Source organism: Acinonyx jubatus, chromosome D4 (genome assembly GCF_027475565.1).
Source record: "Acinonyx jubatus isolate Ajub_Pintada_27869175 chromosome D4, VMU_Ajub_asm_v1.0, whole genome shotgun sequence".
Lineage (NCBI taxonomy): Eukaryota > Metazoa > Chordata > Mammalia > Carnivora > Felidae > Acinonyx > Acinonyx jubatus.
The window spans coordinates 21,135,717-21,148,710 of NC_069391.1; the positions used below are offsets into that span (position 1 = coordinate 21,135,717).

Sequence of the window (12,994 nt, forward strand, 5' to 3'; positions counted from 1 at the left end):
GGTTCCTGAGGACAGGTTTGGTCAGCTGCCCCCTTTTTTGGAAAATAGAAAAACCTGTGCTTCCTCTAACTATACAAACAGTTCTAGAGCCAGACTTCCAGAATTTGAATACCACAGGTACCACTTCTTAGATGGGTGATGTTGGGCCTCTCCATGCCTCAGCTTCTGTTTCTGGATAATGCCAACCACCTTATAAAGTTACTATGAGGTTGAACAAGATAATATGCATAGAATACTTGGTGCCCGGCATAGATTAAATGCTCCCCAAATATTTCTTAGTTCTGATCAGTATCGATACTGTAAATTGCTATTCTTACAAGATGTAAGTGCATGTGCCTAGCCCCTCCAGCAAGAATGAACATTATGAACTTTATTCCATGTCATACAAAAAGGTTTCTTTTTTGTCTTCCAAATATAAAACATTATTAAATATATTCTTTCATACTTTATACCACTCTTCACCCATGCTACCTCACCCTGAGATTTCACCAGAGATCAGAGATGAGTCAACACCAAAATATACTGGCACGAGATCACCCCAGGTGCCCTGCAACCAGGGTGGCGGCTGTAACACAACAAGGGAGACGGCAGATCAGACTAACCTGGTGGAGACACAACTGACAGATGTGGCAACCCACTGCACGTGAGAAATAAGACACAGCTGTCAGAGAGGAGCCTGAAGTTTATAGTCTGGGTGACTGGGGGGGGGGTGACAATGCATCGTAGGGCTCAGGATAAAGGACAGGTCCGTGGACCAGAAAAAGGAGGCAGCTACAGCTACGGGAAGGGTGAGCCCCACCCCCCGACCCAAGAGGAGGCTGAGACAACTCAACCATAGCAACCACCTGGTTTGAATATGGACAAAGGATTAAATGGATATTTATCCAAGGAAGATCTACAAATGGCCAGCAAGCCTATTAAAAAATCACTGCACATCCCTAATCATTAGGGAAATGCAAATCAAAACCACAGTGAGAACCACCTCAAATCCATTGAGACGGCTACTACAACAACAAAAAAATAAGTGTTGGCCAGGATGTAGGAAATTGGAACCCCTGCACTTGTGTAAAACTTTAGTACGGCACTTCCTCAAAAAAACAAAAATGGAGTCACCATATGATCCAGCAATTCAACTTCTTTTTTTTAAGATCTTATTTTTTTAATTTTCTATTTAAAACATATTTTTTAAGGTTTATTTTATTTTTGAGAGAGAGAGACAGAGACAGAGTGCAAGCAGGTGAAGGGCAGAGTGAGAGGGAGACACGGAATCTGAAGCAGGCCCCAGGTTCTGAGCTGTCAGCACAGAGCTCAACGTGGGGCTCAAGTTCACGAACCACAAGATCATGACGTGGGCCAAAGTTGGATGCTAAACTGAATGAGCCACCCAGTTGCCCCTATTCTTATTTTTTTAAGTTTATTGAGAGAGAGAGAAAGCAAGAGGGAGAGAGAGAGAGAGAGAGACAGAAAGAGAGAGAGAATCCTAAGAAGGTTCCACGCTCAGCACAGAGCTGGACACGGGGCTCAATCCCACAACCGTGAGATCATGATCTGAGCTGAAACCAAGAGTTGGATGCTTAACTGACTGAGTCACCCAGGTAAACCTAAGATTTTATCTTTAAGTAATCTCTCCACCCGGGGGGGGGGTGGATTGGAAATTACAACCTCAAGATCAAGAGTCACGTGCTCTACTGACTGAGCCAGTCAGGCATCCCTGGCGATTCCATTTCTGGGTGAATACCAAAAGACTGAAAGCAGGATCTCACGGAGATATCTGTCCTCCCATATCCACTGCAATATTCACAACAGATAAGGGTGAAAGCAACTCAAGTATCTGTCCACAGACGGATGAATAAACAAAAAGGGGTACAGACATACAGTGGAATATTCTTCAGCCTTAAAGAGGAAGAAAATTCTGACACGCCACAACATGGATGAACCTTGAGGACATTTTGCTGAGTGAAATAAGCCAGTTATGAAAACAAACAAATATTATATGATTCTACTTACAAGAGGTGATAGAGTAGTCAAACTCCTAGAGACAGAAAGCACGATGGTGGTTTCCAGGGGCTGGGAGGAGGGGGAAATGGGGACTAATTTAATGGGTACAGAATTTCAGTTCCTCAAGATAAAAAAAGTACTCTGGAGACCCATTGCACAATGGTGTGGATTTACTTAACATGACTGAACCGTACACTTAAAAACAGTAAAGACGGTGATTTTGGTTATGTGTGTCTTGCCATGATGCAAAAATTTTTTAATATATGGGGAAATCAAAGAGAGGGTTGGAGGGTCAAAAGGTGGAATTCATGGAGAAGCCTAAATCTGTAGGGTTAATAAGGGGATCAGCAAAGGATACTAAGAAAAATGAGCCCAGAAGCAGGAAGGAAGTCAGAGTGAGCAGAGCCATAGAAACACAAGGATGGAGAAGGAGGAGAGGGGAGGAGGAGGTGAAGGAAGGAGGAGGAGAGGGGAGGGTGGAAAAGAAGGGACCAAGAGGAACCAGGAGTTGGGATGAGCTGTCTGAAGCAACCAGCTACTGAAGGTGCCCAACTTAATGAAGAGGAAGGCGGCTGGCCCACACACTCAGGCTCCCGGTGTTCCCCCTTTTGTTTCTTTCTGGACGGTGTCCTTGTAACCATCGGTTCACTGACCAGGGACAACCATCATTGCTCATCTGTGTTTTAATTTTTTGATTGAGGTGTCATCAGAGTTATGCTATCTTGTATCTGAAGGACGTGGCAATCGTGATATCCAATGCTGACGGCTGGCTGTCACTTATCACAAGACACCAACAACAGAAAAAAATCACCAGGTAAGACTCCAAAAGATAACACCTCTAAGTAGATAACAAGGCTGCGTTTGTCACAGTGGCTCCCTTCTCTCTCGTGAGAATTTTCGTTACAGAATATGGGTTGTTGGAGCGATGGGAGAGGGGTAATGTGGGATGAGCTCAAGCATTTTTGTGGGTTTGGGAGCAGGGTGGGAAGGAAATTCACATGAATATGTTGGCGTCGAAAGGACTCTTCCCTTCACGTTCACTCCTATTGTTCATGTTAGCATATAAGCTTCCCGTCCAGTTTGAAATGCAATTCCTCAGCCCCTCTTTGTTTCTAGTAGCAGCTTTGCTGTCCTCCCTGGCTTCTAGGGAGGATCATATTCGAGGATTTCCACAAGTCTTGGGTCCTGACAAGTGCGGCAGAAGGCAGCCCAGTATGTGCCTATCATTTCGCCGACATCAAAGCTAAAATGAGGAAAGTCGAGTCTACGCAATTCAAATGTCCACTTGCCTGAGAAGAAACCTCTTCAGGGTCTGCTGAGTTTTCTCAATCCTAACAACAAGCAAAACTTTAAGTTCTATGATACTAACATTTGCCCTCAGCTCTAGGCTCACCCCCGCACACGGACAAGCCACAGCCACAGGGCTTCCAGCCAGCAGCGGGGGGCCACAGGATCCCTCCCCTTCTTCCTAAGGCAGCCACCCTGGTGTGAAATTCGAAGTGAGGGCCGAGGAGACCCGCAAGGCCACTTCTCTCTTCTGGGTTTTGGAAAGGTGATCAGTGATCACTGATCAGTGAGCCACTCCACGGCTTCACAAAAATCAACTTGCCCTCACTCTTTAGAGCCTCTTTTCAAGATTTCAACCTCAAAACAGGTTAATTCCCTAGGCTTGCTATGTCCCTCAGATGTTGTTAACACACCCAGACCCCTGTGAAAACTGCCCGTCTTTGGGCAAGATACTCTCTTTCCTGCATCCCCATGACGGACCTATGAACAAGGCTGTTCCCGCCATAGTCACAGACAGAGTCCGCCAGGTCCTTGGGGCTAAGAATCGCCCTAACCCACTTCCTAACACTCTGGCTTTTCTCTCACCAGTGGTAGCTCTGGGAAGCGGAGCTTAAAACCACACAAAACAGGGTCACCTGGGTGGCTCAGTCCATTGAGTGTCTGACTCTTGATTTTGGCTCAGGTCATGATCTCACGGCTTGAGAGTTTGGGTCCCACATCGGGCTCTGGGCTGATAGCACAGAGCCTGCTTGGGATCCTTTCTCTCTCCCTCTCTCTCTCTCTCTTCCCCTCCCCTCAGAATAAATAAATAAACTTTATAAACACACACACACACACACACACACACACACACACACACACACACAAAACAAAGCACGGCAAAACCTTCAGCTACTCACTTCCTGGGTACCTCTGATGGGCTGTCAGGGAGGACAGGCATTCGGGAGGGCTGGGAAGGCAGGGGAAACTTTAGAACGCAAGGAAACCATGTGTAAAACAGGGCAGTCAAAGAAAATTTTTTAAAGCAAAGTTAAAAACAAAAACCATAAGGGCAACAAACCAGAAAACGAGGTTCTCGGTCAGCACTCCTCCTAGAGACGAGCGGAGCTGGTATGGGAAGCAGAGGCTCCACCCACCAATGGAGCGTTGGCTCCTACATCAGACACTGCTGCGCTGACCTTCACGTCTCCACAAGTCACACGTATGAAGCCCACAGGGCTAATGAGCAAACCAGTGCAAGCGGGGAGACAGAGCTGAGGAGCTGGGGAACTGAACCCAGGGTGATCGGAGTCCAAATTCTGTGCTCTTTCTACCAAACCCTTTTCCATTTGCAGAGGCCGCCAATGGAGCCCTCCTCCACCCACCAAAGTAGCTGCTGTCCCAGATCCAAATCTGGAGGCGCAATTTCTGCCGCTCCCACGGTGAGAGCACACTCATGGGCACCACCACCCCCGTGACGACAGTCCCTGTTTTGTTAATTACCACAATTGCTAAAAAACGGCAAAATGAGCACTGGCATGGCTCAGTGTCTTGCCAGAAAGAGGGCAGACCAAGACTGCTCGCCCACAGTGTGGTGAGAGAATGGAGGCATGTTTAGGCCACCTACTTAGTCTCACCGGCTGGGAAGAAACCCTTCCCCCTCTTCTAAGAACTCCTGTGATCAAGAGAAGAGTCGTATAGGTGATGCTCTGGGAAGGTGAAAATAGCAATAGCAAGAAGATTTTGACACCCACTGGGAGAAGAGGAGGCACCCAGGCCGGCAAGAGGTGGAGAGTGTTAGAAAGGAGCCCCCGCAGCTTGTCTGGCTGGAACGTGGGAGCCAGAAATGGCCGCTCCCTGGGCTCCATCTGTTCCAAGGCGCTGTGACCTTTAGGCAGCCGGCAAGCCAGGACAAGGTCAGCATTTACTTTGGCGTATTATTCATAACCTTCGGCTCCTGTCTTCACAAAGGAACTGTTCCGTACGGAGCTCAACAGAGATTAAATGACAAACCAGCCTGAGAGAAAGCTTGTATTCAGTGGTGAGCAGCGATGAATGCTGTCAGAACATCTTCCAAAGACAGGGTCTTCGGCTTCCAAACTAGGCCAGTGACAGAATGTGCTAGCCCTCCCTCCCTAGCTAGGAAAAGTGACTTCTATATTTATATTGGAAAGCTAAATTGTTGAAATGAAATTTTGAAATCTATAAACACAGTATTTCCTGTCATTCCTTTAAATGAGACGGAGATATGGGCTCAGCAAATGGCACCGTGTTCCAGAATATCACAGGTATGGCTAGGAACTAGTCAAGGCAACGGGCAGCTGGAAGACGGAGGGTGGCTGTGCACACAGCTGCATTCCCATCATGGTCCCAACACACAGGACGGAAGCAGGCCAATAGCCTGTGGCAAGAGGAATGGAAGAGAGGTGCCTAGCCTTCTGGCTAAGTCCCAGCTACACACACTGGGCCAGTGACAAGAGTCCCTCTCCGTACCATCTGGATTTCCATCAGATGTATGCAGACTTCACTCTCATGTAGGTCACCACGGGTGACACGGGCGGCCATGCCACAGGCATGTATTGTATGCCTGCTGTGCCCAGCACACTGGATAAAGACCTTGGGTATCAACAAAGCTGGGCAATTCATCAAGCTGCTTTGTGGCTCTTTCCTCACCCATGAAATGGGGAAGAGTAATGCCTTCCCTCTGGACCTCATATGACTGTTGTGGTGACCGTGTGAAACAATTTACATATATATATATTTTAATACCATATGGGGGCACCTGCGCGGCTTAGTCAGTTAAGTGTCTAACTCTTGATTTCAGCTCAGGTCATGATCTCAGTTTGTGAGTTTGAGCCCTGCATCAGGCTCCACGCTGGTTGCACGGAGCCTGCTTGGGATATTTTCTCTCTCTCTCTCTCTCTCTCTCTCTCTCTCTCTCTCTCTCTCCCCCTATCTGCCCCTCCCCCACTCGCACACTCACTCATGCGCTCTTTCTCTCTCAAAATCAATAAACTAAAATTAAAAAAAAATGCTATATGGAGCCAGGGTGTGCCACTTCTGAGGTTTGGGTTTCCAATTTCCACAGCTGGTTCCTTTCTGGGTGTATCACAGTATGGCTACCACAGCAGCAAGAACCAAGGCAGAGGAAGAGAAACAGTTCTGATGTAAAACTACTTCCCAGAACCCTGGGCCCCTGCTATTTATTTTTTTAATAACATTCCCTACCCCACCCCCTTTTAGAAAACAGCTATACCTTCCAATTGCAAACAAAAAGGAACACAGTAACATAATGGTAACTGGCAAGGTGCTAATGTCAAGCTGCAGGATTTCATCCTGGCTCTCATACTTGCTAGCTGTGAGATCGTGGGCCTTGGTTTGCTCATCTCTCAAATGGGAATAATAACGGCTCCCAAACCACATGACTGTCGTATGGAGTAAGTGAGATAAGGTAAAGAGCTTAGCACGTTGTAAGTGCTCGCACATCGGCTATTACTACTCTTGTGTTTAATCCCGGCTGGGGGAAGGAAAAGGCAACACATGGCAAGGACTAGTACACCAGATGCATTTTTACAGTATGATCCTCTATCTAGACCCAGAGCCCTGTAGCTGGGGGTATCTTCACTAAGTTCAATCAGTGCTTCTTAAACTTTGTGGTAAAGAACCACTATTCGGTGGCTTTTTTCCCCAACAGGACAGAGCTGTAGACCTGCTATGCATAACTAGTGTGTAGTTTGCTCCACATGAGCTAGTTTGACAACACTCATGCTCAGTGTTCAATAAGTATCAAATTGCTATAAAACTGCTGACTCTCAGCTTCTGCACCTTTCCTGTCATGGATTGGCGACAGCTTATGGATGAGTAAGCAAACCACACTTGTGAGAACACTGATCTAGACTGTTCTTCCCTTTGTTGTCAATCCCATTTTACAGACAGGAAATGCCCTTGAATGGCAACGCTGAAAGTCTTAAAAAAAAAAAAACAAAAAAAACTCAGGAAACAGCAGAAAACTCAACCCCCCGTGCTTCCAGGAATTGCTGTTTCAAAGGGACACAGGCACCCCCATGTTTATAGCAGCACTATCAACAATAGCCAAAGTATGGAAAGAGCCCAAATGACCACCGATGGATGAATGGATAAAGAAGACATGGTATATATATACAATGGAGTATTACTTGGCAATCAAAAAGAATGAAATCTTGCCATTTGCAACTACATGGATGGAACTAGAGGATATTATGCTAAGTGAAATTAGTCAGTCAGAGAAAGACAAATATCATATGACTTCACTCATATGAGGACTTTAAGAGACAAAACAGATGAACATAAGGGAAGGGAAACAAAAATAATATAAAAACAGGGAGGGGGACAAAACAGAAGAGACTCATAAATATGGAGAACAAACTGAGGGTTACCGGAGGGGTTGTGGGAGGGGGGATGGGCTAAATGGGTAAGGGGCACTAAGGAATCTACTCCTGAAATCATTGTTCCACCATATGCTAACTAATTTGGATGTAAATTAAAAAAAATAAAATTAAAAAAAAGAAAAAGAAAAAGAAACTTCCAGAAATAAGACATCAAAGAGAACAAACAGGAAAAAATGACGGTGTGAACACAGCCCAGATGGCACTGACCACCTTAGCTGTGTGGATCTGGGGACAAGGCTTCACTCAGCGCCAGCGAGGCGACTGCAGCCTTGTGGAGCCCAGCCCTCCCTCAGGGGCTCCCCTGACCTTGGGGCGGTCTTCCTTCCTCAGGGCCACAGCTTCTAGTTTGGCTTCGTACTCTGCTTGCACTTGGTCCCTCTTCTTCAGTACGCTCTGCGGGAGGAGAGAGGGGAAGAATGTAACACAGAGTTCACAAAGGAGCCTCCAAGGCCCAGGCAGTTGATTCGCGACCCCTTTCCTCCCCCAAATCATGGCGCAGGAGGCCCAGCCACGTGCTCCCGGGACAGTCTGGCTGTGGTGTGACACAGGCTTGTGACACGGACTCCGGAGGAAGTGGGGTGGAAGAGGGGCGGCCTGTTGTCAGAGATTTCCAGCACAGTAACAGCCTGATACTGAAAGCAACTGAAGCTCCGGGCAAGGACAAGCGGGGGACAGTGCCCATCCTCAGCCACACTGATGAGAGGTCTCAGCTTCTCCGTGTGCAGAGAGGACTCAGCTGTGGAGCCTGGAGAGTGACAATCCAGGATGTTCTCTGAACCGTTCACGGAAAAGTCTATGTCAGGAGAGTTCTGGACTCTGATTCATTGAGTTGATCGCTGGTAGACTGATTCACTCATTGATCCAAGAGCCGCTCATCTGTCCACCCCTCTGGACGACGTATGCAAAGATCAAAGAGATACAGCCCCTACCTGAGGGGTTCCAGCTAGGGAAGAGGTGCATAGTACAGAGCTGCATCTATGTACAAGTCCAGAATCCCTAGAACCACATGGTGCGTCATCTAGAGTGAGTGATAAACGAGCTCAGATAGGGCCAGCCTAGACAGGACCAGGATGAGGCAAGCCAGGTGCCCACGATGCAAAATTTAAGGAGAAAAATCTCTCTCGGCCCCTGTAAGTGCAAGGTCGGCACCTGAGCTGAGCATCTCCCTAAATCTGTGCCCTGGGTGTCTCCTTTGCCTCACCTGGTTCTGGCTCAGCTACTAAGACCACACTCGGTAGGACAGAAAAGGATGCAATCCACAGTCTAGAAAAACATCTGCTTCTCCAAGGGTTTCTTTTTCCTTCTTTGAGTGTAAGAAGCATGAACAGCAAATTAAGAGTGATTAAGAATTTTCTCGCCCACTACCTCAGAAGTCACAAAGCACTACGGAAGTTTCCAATCTCATGCTTTTCCCATAGGCACCCTCCAGCACAGTATGGAGTCAGGCCAGGAGGAGCCATTCCCTGGCTAGGCGGGGGGCACCTTGTGTCCCTGATAATGTGCTAAAGAGTGAGGAGCAGCTGGACAGCTGAGCGCGCTCTGGGGGGAAACCTTCTCATGCAATGTGCCAACACAGGCAAACTCAAGTCTTCCCCTGAAGTATCTCCTTTGAGAAGAGTTTTACCTTGAGAAGAACATGAGGTAAAACTTACAAGAACTTATCTTTTGTTTGCCACTCATCTTTCTCCTGAGTGCTCTGAAGTTCCCTCCCCACACCCATCAAGCTTTGAGTAGGGATGTTTGCAGTGCTGTTCCACACAACTCTCTCCTGATGCTGGAAACTGCCCATAATCCACACTTAATACAGGGGCCATTAGCCCCACCTGCTGATTGACCTCTTGAGACTGACTGGTCTGAACGAGGAACTGGATTTAAACTTGTGTTTAACTGATTTGAATTTAAACTTAAATAGCCACCTCTGGCTAGTGGCCGCCATATTGGACAGCACATAGATACATACAGTAAAAACACAAAAAAGTTAGGGGTCTTTTATGGATTTCATAGAACCCAGAAAATATTCTAAATCTATTAGTCTGGTACCAGCAGTAATAAAAACTTGTAATCTCTACCCAAGAGAAAGAAACACACAGTGCTATCCATGGAGACACTTACGAGGTTCCCCAAGGCATGACGGGACAGCAGGGAGGGGCCGACTGGCCTCCTCATCACTGCCGTGGACTCCCCTCATGGCACACCTCATATCCGCCTGGAAAAAGCACATGCCCAGGCTAGGAATGGGTTGAGCTGCTCCAGTGATATACTCTGTCAGTTGTGGCAAGAACCGCATAACCAAAGCTAGAAATGCTCTCAGAACAATGCCCTGGAATCCAGTCAGCACAGTGTGGGGCTTCCTGTCCCCCCCGTTCTGTTCCAAGATTCTCTGCTGAGGATGCCAAGACCCGAGAAGGGGAGGGGTGGCAAGAGGTGTCAGCCTCACACAGCCACACCAGACAAAATTTATCTCCTCTCCCTCTCCTAAAGCAGGTGAGGGGATCCCCAGATTCAGCCACACTCCTTCCCCTAGTTAGCGTGGGCCCTCCCTGGCTCCTCGGTCACCTGCTACCCCCACGTCACCTGAAGTGACCAGAATGCTGCCTTCTCATGCAGGCTGCTGGAGGATTTGCACATACATCCCCACCTCACTGGGCAGCAGAAAAGACTCACGACAACCCTGCAGAAGTAAAAGGGTATTATCCCCATTTTATAGATGGGAACACTAAGGTACAGCCGAGGGACCTGGCTGATGTCACACTGCTAGCAGCACAGTGGTGACTCACTCAGGCAGTTCCTGAGTGAGTTCCCACAGCGTGGGGTTTCCCAGTCTGACTGGGATCCCAACCACACTACAGGTTGGGAAACATGTTCTGAATCCAGCTGAACTAAGACTACCATCCTTGTTGGAAGCATCTTTGCTCACGGTTGGTGATGACCTGAAAGGTGCAGCCTCGTACTCCAAACAGCACATGCTATGTTGATAAAACTGGTCAGACCACCCTGTGGTTAACCGGGCCTGAGCCTGAGACTGCAGGGGCCAAGAGGTCCAGTCAGCAGCTACAGAGAGGTCCCTCCATCCCTGAGTGACAAGCAAGAGATATTCACCGTCTGGGCGTCTCAGAGAACTCTGTAGGGGTCCCCGATTCTAGTGGGTACCATAAATCCAAAGGTGACGTGCATGGAGACACGTTGCTACTTTGTGTCTGTCTGCTCTTCTCCTACATAGCGTCCTCATCCTATTTCTGCCCTGCCTTTCTGTGTCTTCATTCGTGACCCAGGCCCTGGGGATACAGCAGAGAACCCACACAAAACTCTTGCCTTCACAGAGCTCACATTCCAGAGAGGAGGCAGACATCACACAGTAAAATATATTAATACAGAGTGAATGAGGCAGTGCCGAGCGTTGAGGAGCAAAAAGAGAGTAAGACAGCAGGACGTAAAGCGCCAAGGGTTTGGGGGATGACAGAACTGTCCACAAAGTAGCCAGGAAGGGCCTCGAGGAGGAAGCGGCTTTTAATCAGACGTGAAATGAATTTCTCTCATATGCTGCGGGTTTTTCTTAATGTAGAACCCTTCATCGTGATTTTGAAATGGTCCTAGTAATATGGTACTTCACTACCCTTTTCAAATGTAGAGAAAAAAAATGACTCCATTTTTTAGCAAATAAATGGTAAGGAAAAATAGATGGGGAGGGATTTTTTAAATACTTAAGAAACATATCAAAATATGAATTTTATTTGGATCACGATTTGGAAAAACACCTACAAAAACAGTGCCTGAGACCCTGGGGAATGAACACTCCAGCTTCCTTGGAGTTTATCAGTTTATCAGTTTCCTGGATATTTGAAGAAATCTTAAGAAAAAATTTTAGGTGTGATGATAATGTGGTTCTTTGTTTTTAAAAGAACACTTGTATTTTAGAGATATGCACTAAATATTTTTGTACGAAGTGCTCTGATGTCTGGGATTTGCTTTAAAATAATCTAAGGGGTTCGAGTGCCTGGGTGGCTCAGTCAGTTGAGCATCCGAGTTGGGCTCAGGTCATGATCTCATAGTTCATGGGTTTGAGCCCCGTGTCGGGCTCTGTGCTGACAGCTCAGAGCCTGGAGCCTGCTTCTGCGTCTCCCTCTCTCTCTCAAAAATAAATAAACATTAAAAAAAAATAATCCAAAGGGGGGCACCTGGGTGGTTTAGTCAGTTAAGTGTCCAAGTCTTGGTTTCACCTCAGGCCATGATCTCATGGTGGGTGAGATTGAGCCCCGTGTCGGGCTCTGTGCTGTCAGAGCCTGCTTGGGATTCTCTCTCTCTCCCTCTCTCTCTGCCCCTCCCCTGCTTGTGTGTGCACATTTTCCCTCTCCCTCTCTCAAAATAAACAAAACTTAATAAAATTAAAATAAAATAAAATAAAATAAAATAAAAGTAAAATAATCCAAGGGGTGGAGAGCAGGTGGGCACAGAGCTAGAACAAGATGGGCCATGAGTGGGCAACTGCTCGAGCAAGCAGATGGGGATGTGGGGGATTGTTACACTTCCACTCTGCTTTTAGACGTTTCAATTTTTCCATAATAAAAGAAAGTTAAACAATGGACATATAATACCAGTCATCCAAAATGCTAATAACAAGCTAAGAATAACCACTTAACTACAATGACAACAGTGTCTGGAAGTTAAATCAGACACATTCTGTGGTTTGGCGTTCAATCTCTGTACTGGATTTTTTCCAGGAAAATACCGCAATGGTCAGGATCAACTGGAAAGCTCAACATTCCAGCTCCACCCCCAGAGCTCATGCTCAGTCGTCGGCCTGTGAGACTGTGGGCTCACAAACTTGTGGGAGGAGGAAGAGGTGGTGCAAAAACAGCTCCCAACGCAAAAGGTCAGCAGCTACCAAAAAGCCTCCTCACGTCCGGAAGGTTTTTGAAGCTTCAAATCTTTTCGTAAGAGGGACGTTAGGATGCAGGGTTGAGGAGGCAGATGAGAGCAGTGAGGACTGCTCAGCCACACGTAGAGAACTGCAGAGCAGAATGGTTCACACTGTGATATGCCAGGGGCTGGGGACCCAAAAGAACATCCCCCCAAGGGTGACTCAGGTAGAATAATGAGTGTTCAGTAGTAAGGAAAGATGCTCAAATGGGAATAAAAATCAAATACCCAACACAGCCCTGTAGCTAGCTTTTGGGTGGCCCTCTAGGAGAGTGTTTACCTGCAGGCAGGAACATGAGTCCGACCTTGGTCCTGGTAACATAATTTCTGATTAAATGATTGAACTTAGGCCGTCCCTTTTGACATGCTCTTTTGACACATTCATT

General features: G+C 47.1%; 1 protein-coding gene across 5 annotated transcripts in view; it reads right to left on the reverse strand.

Annotated features, from left to right (window-relative positions):
• SNX30 (sorting nexin family member 30) overlaps positions 1–12,994 on the reverse strand; it is a 116,219-nt gene that overhangs the window by 10,794 nt on the left and 92,431 nt on the right. For all 5 annotated transcript variants that reach the window (XM_053204780.1, XM_053204782.1, XM_053204781.1 and 2 more), the window contains exon 7: positions 7,998–8,084. In XM_053204780.1, the coding sequence (XP_053060755.1) occupies positions 7,998–8,084 (87 nt within the window). The remainder of the gene's footprint in view (positions 1–7,997; positions 8,085–12,994) is intronic.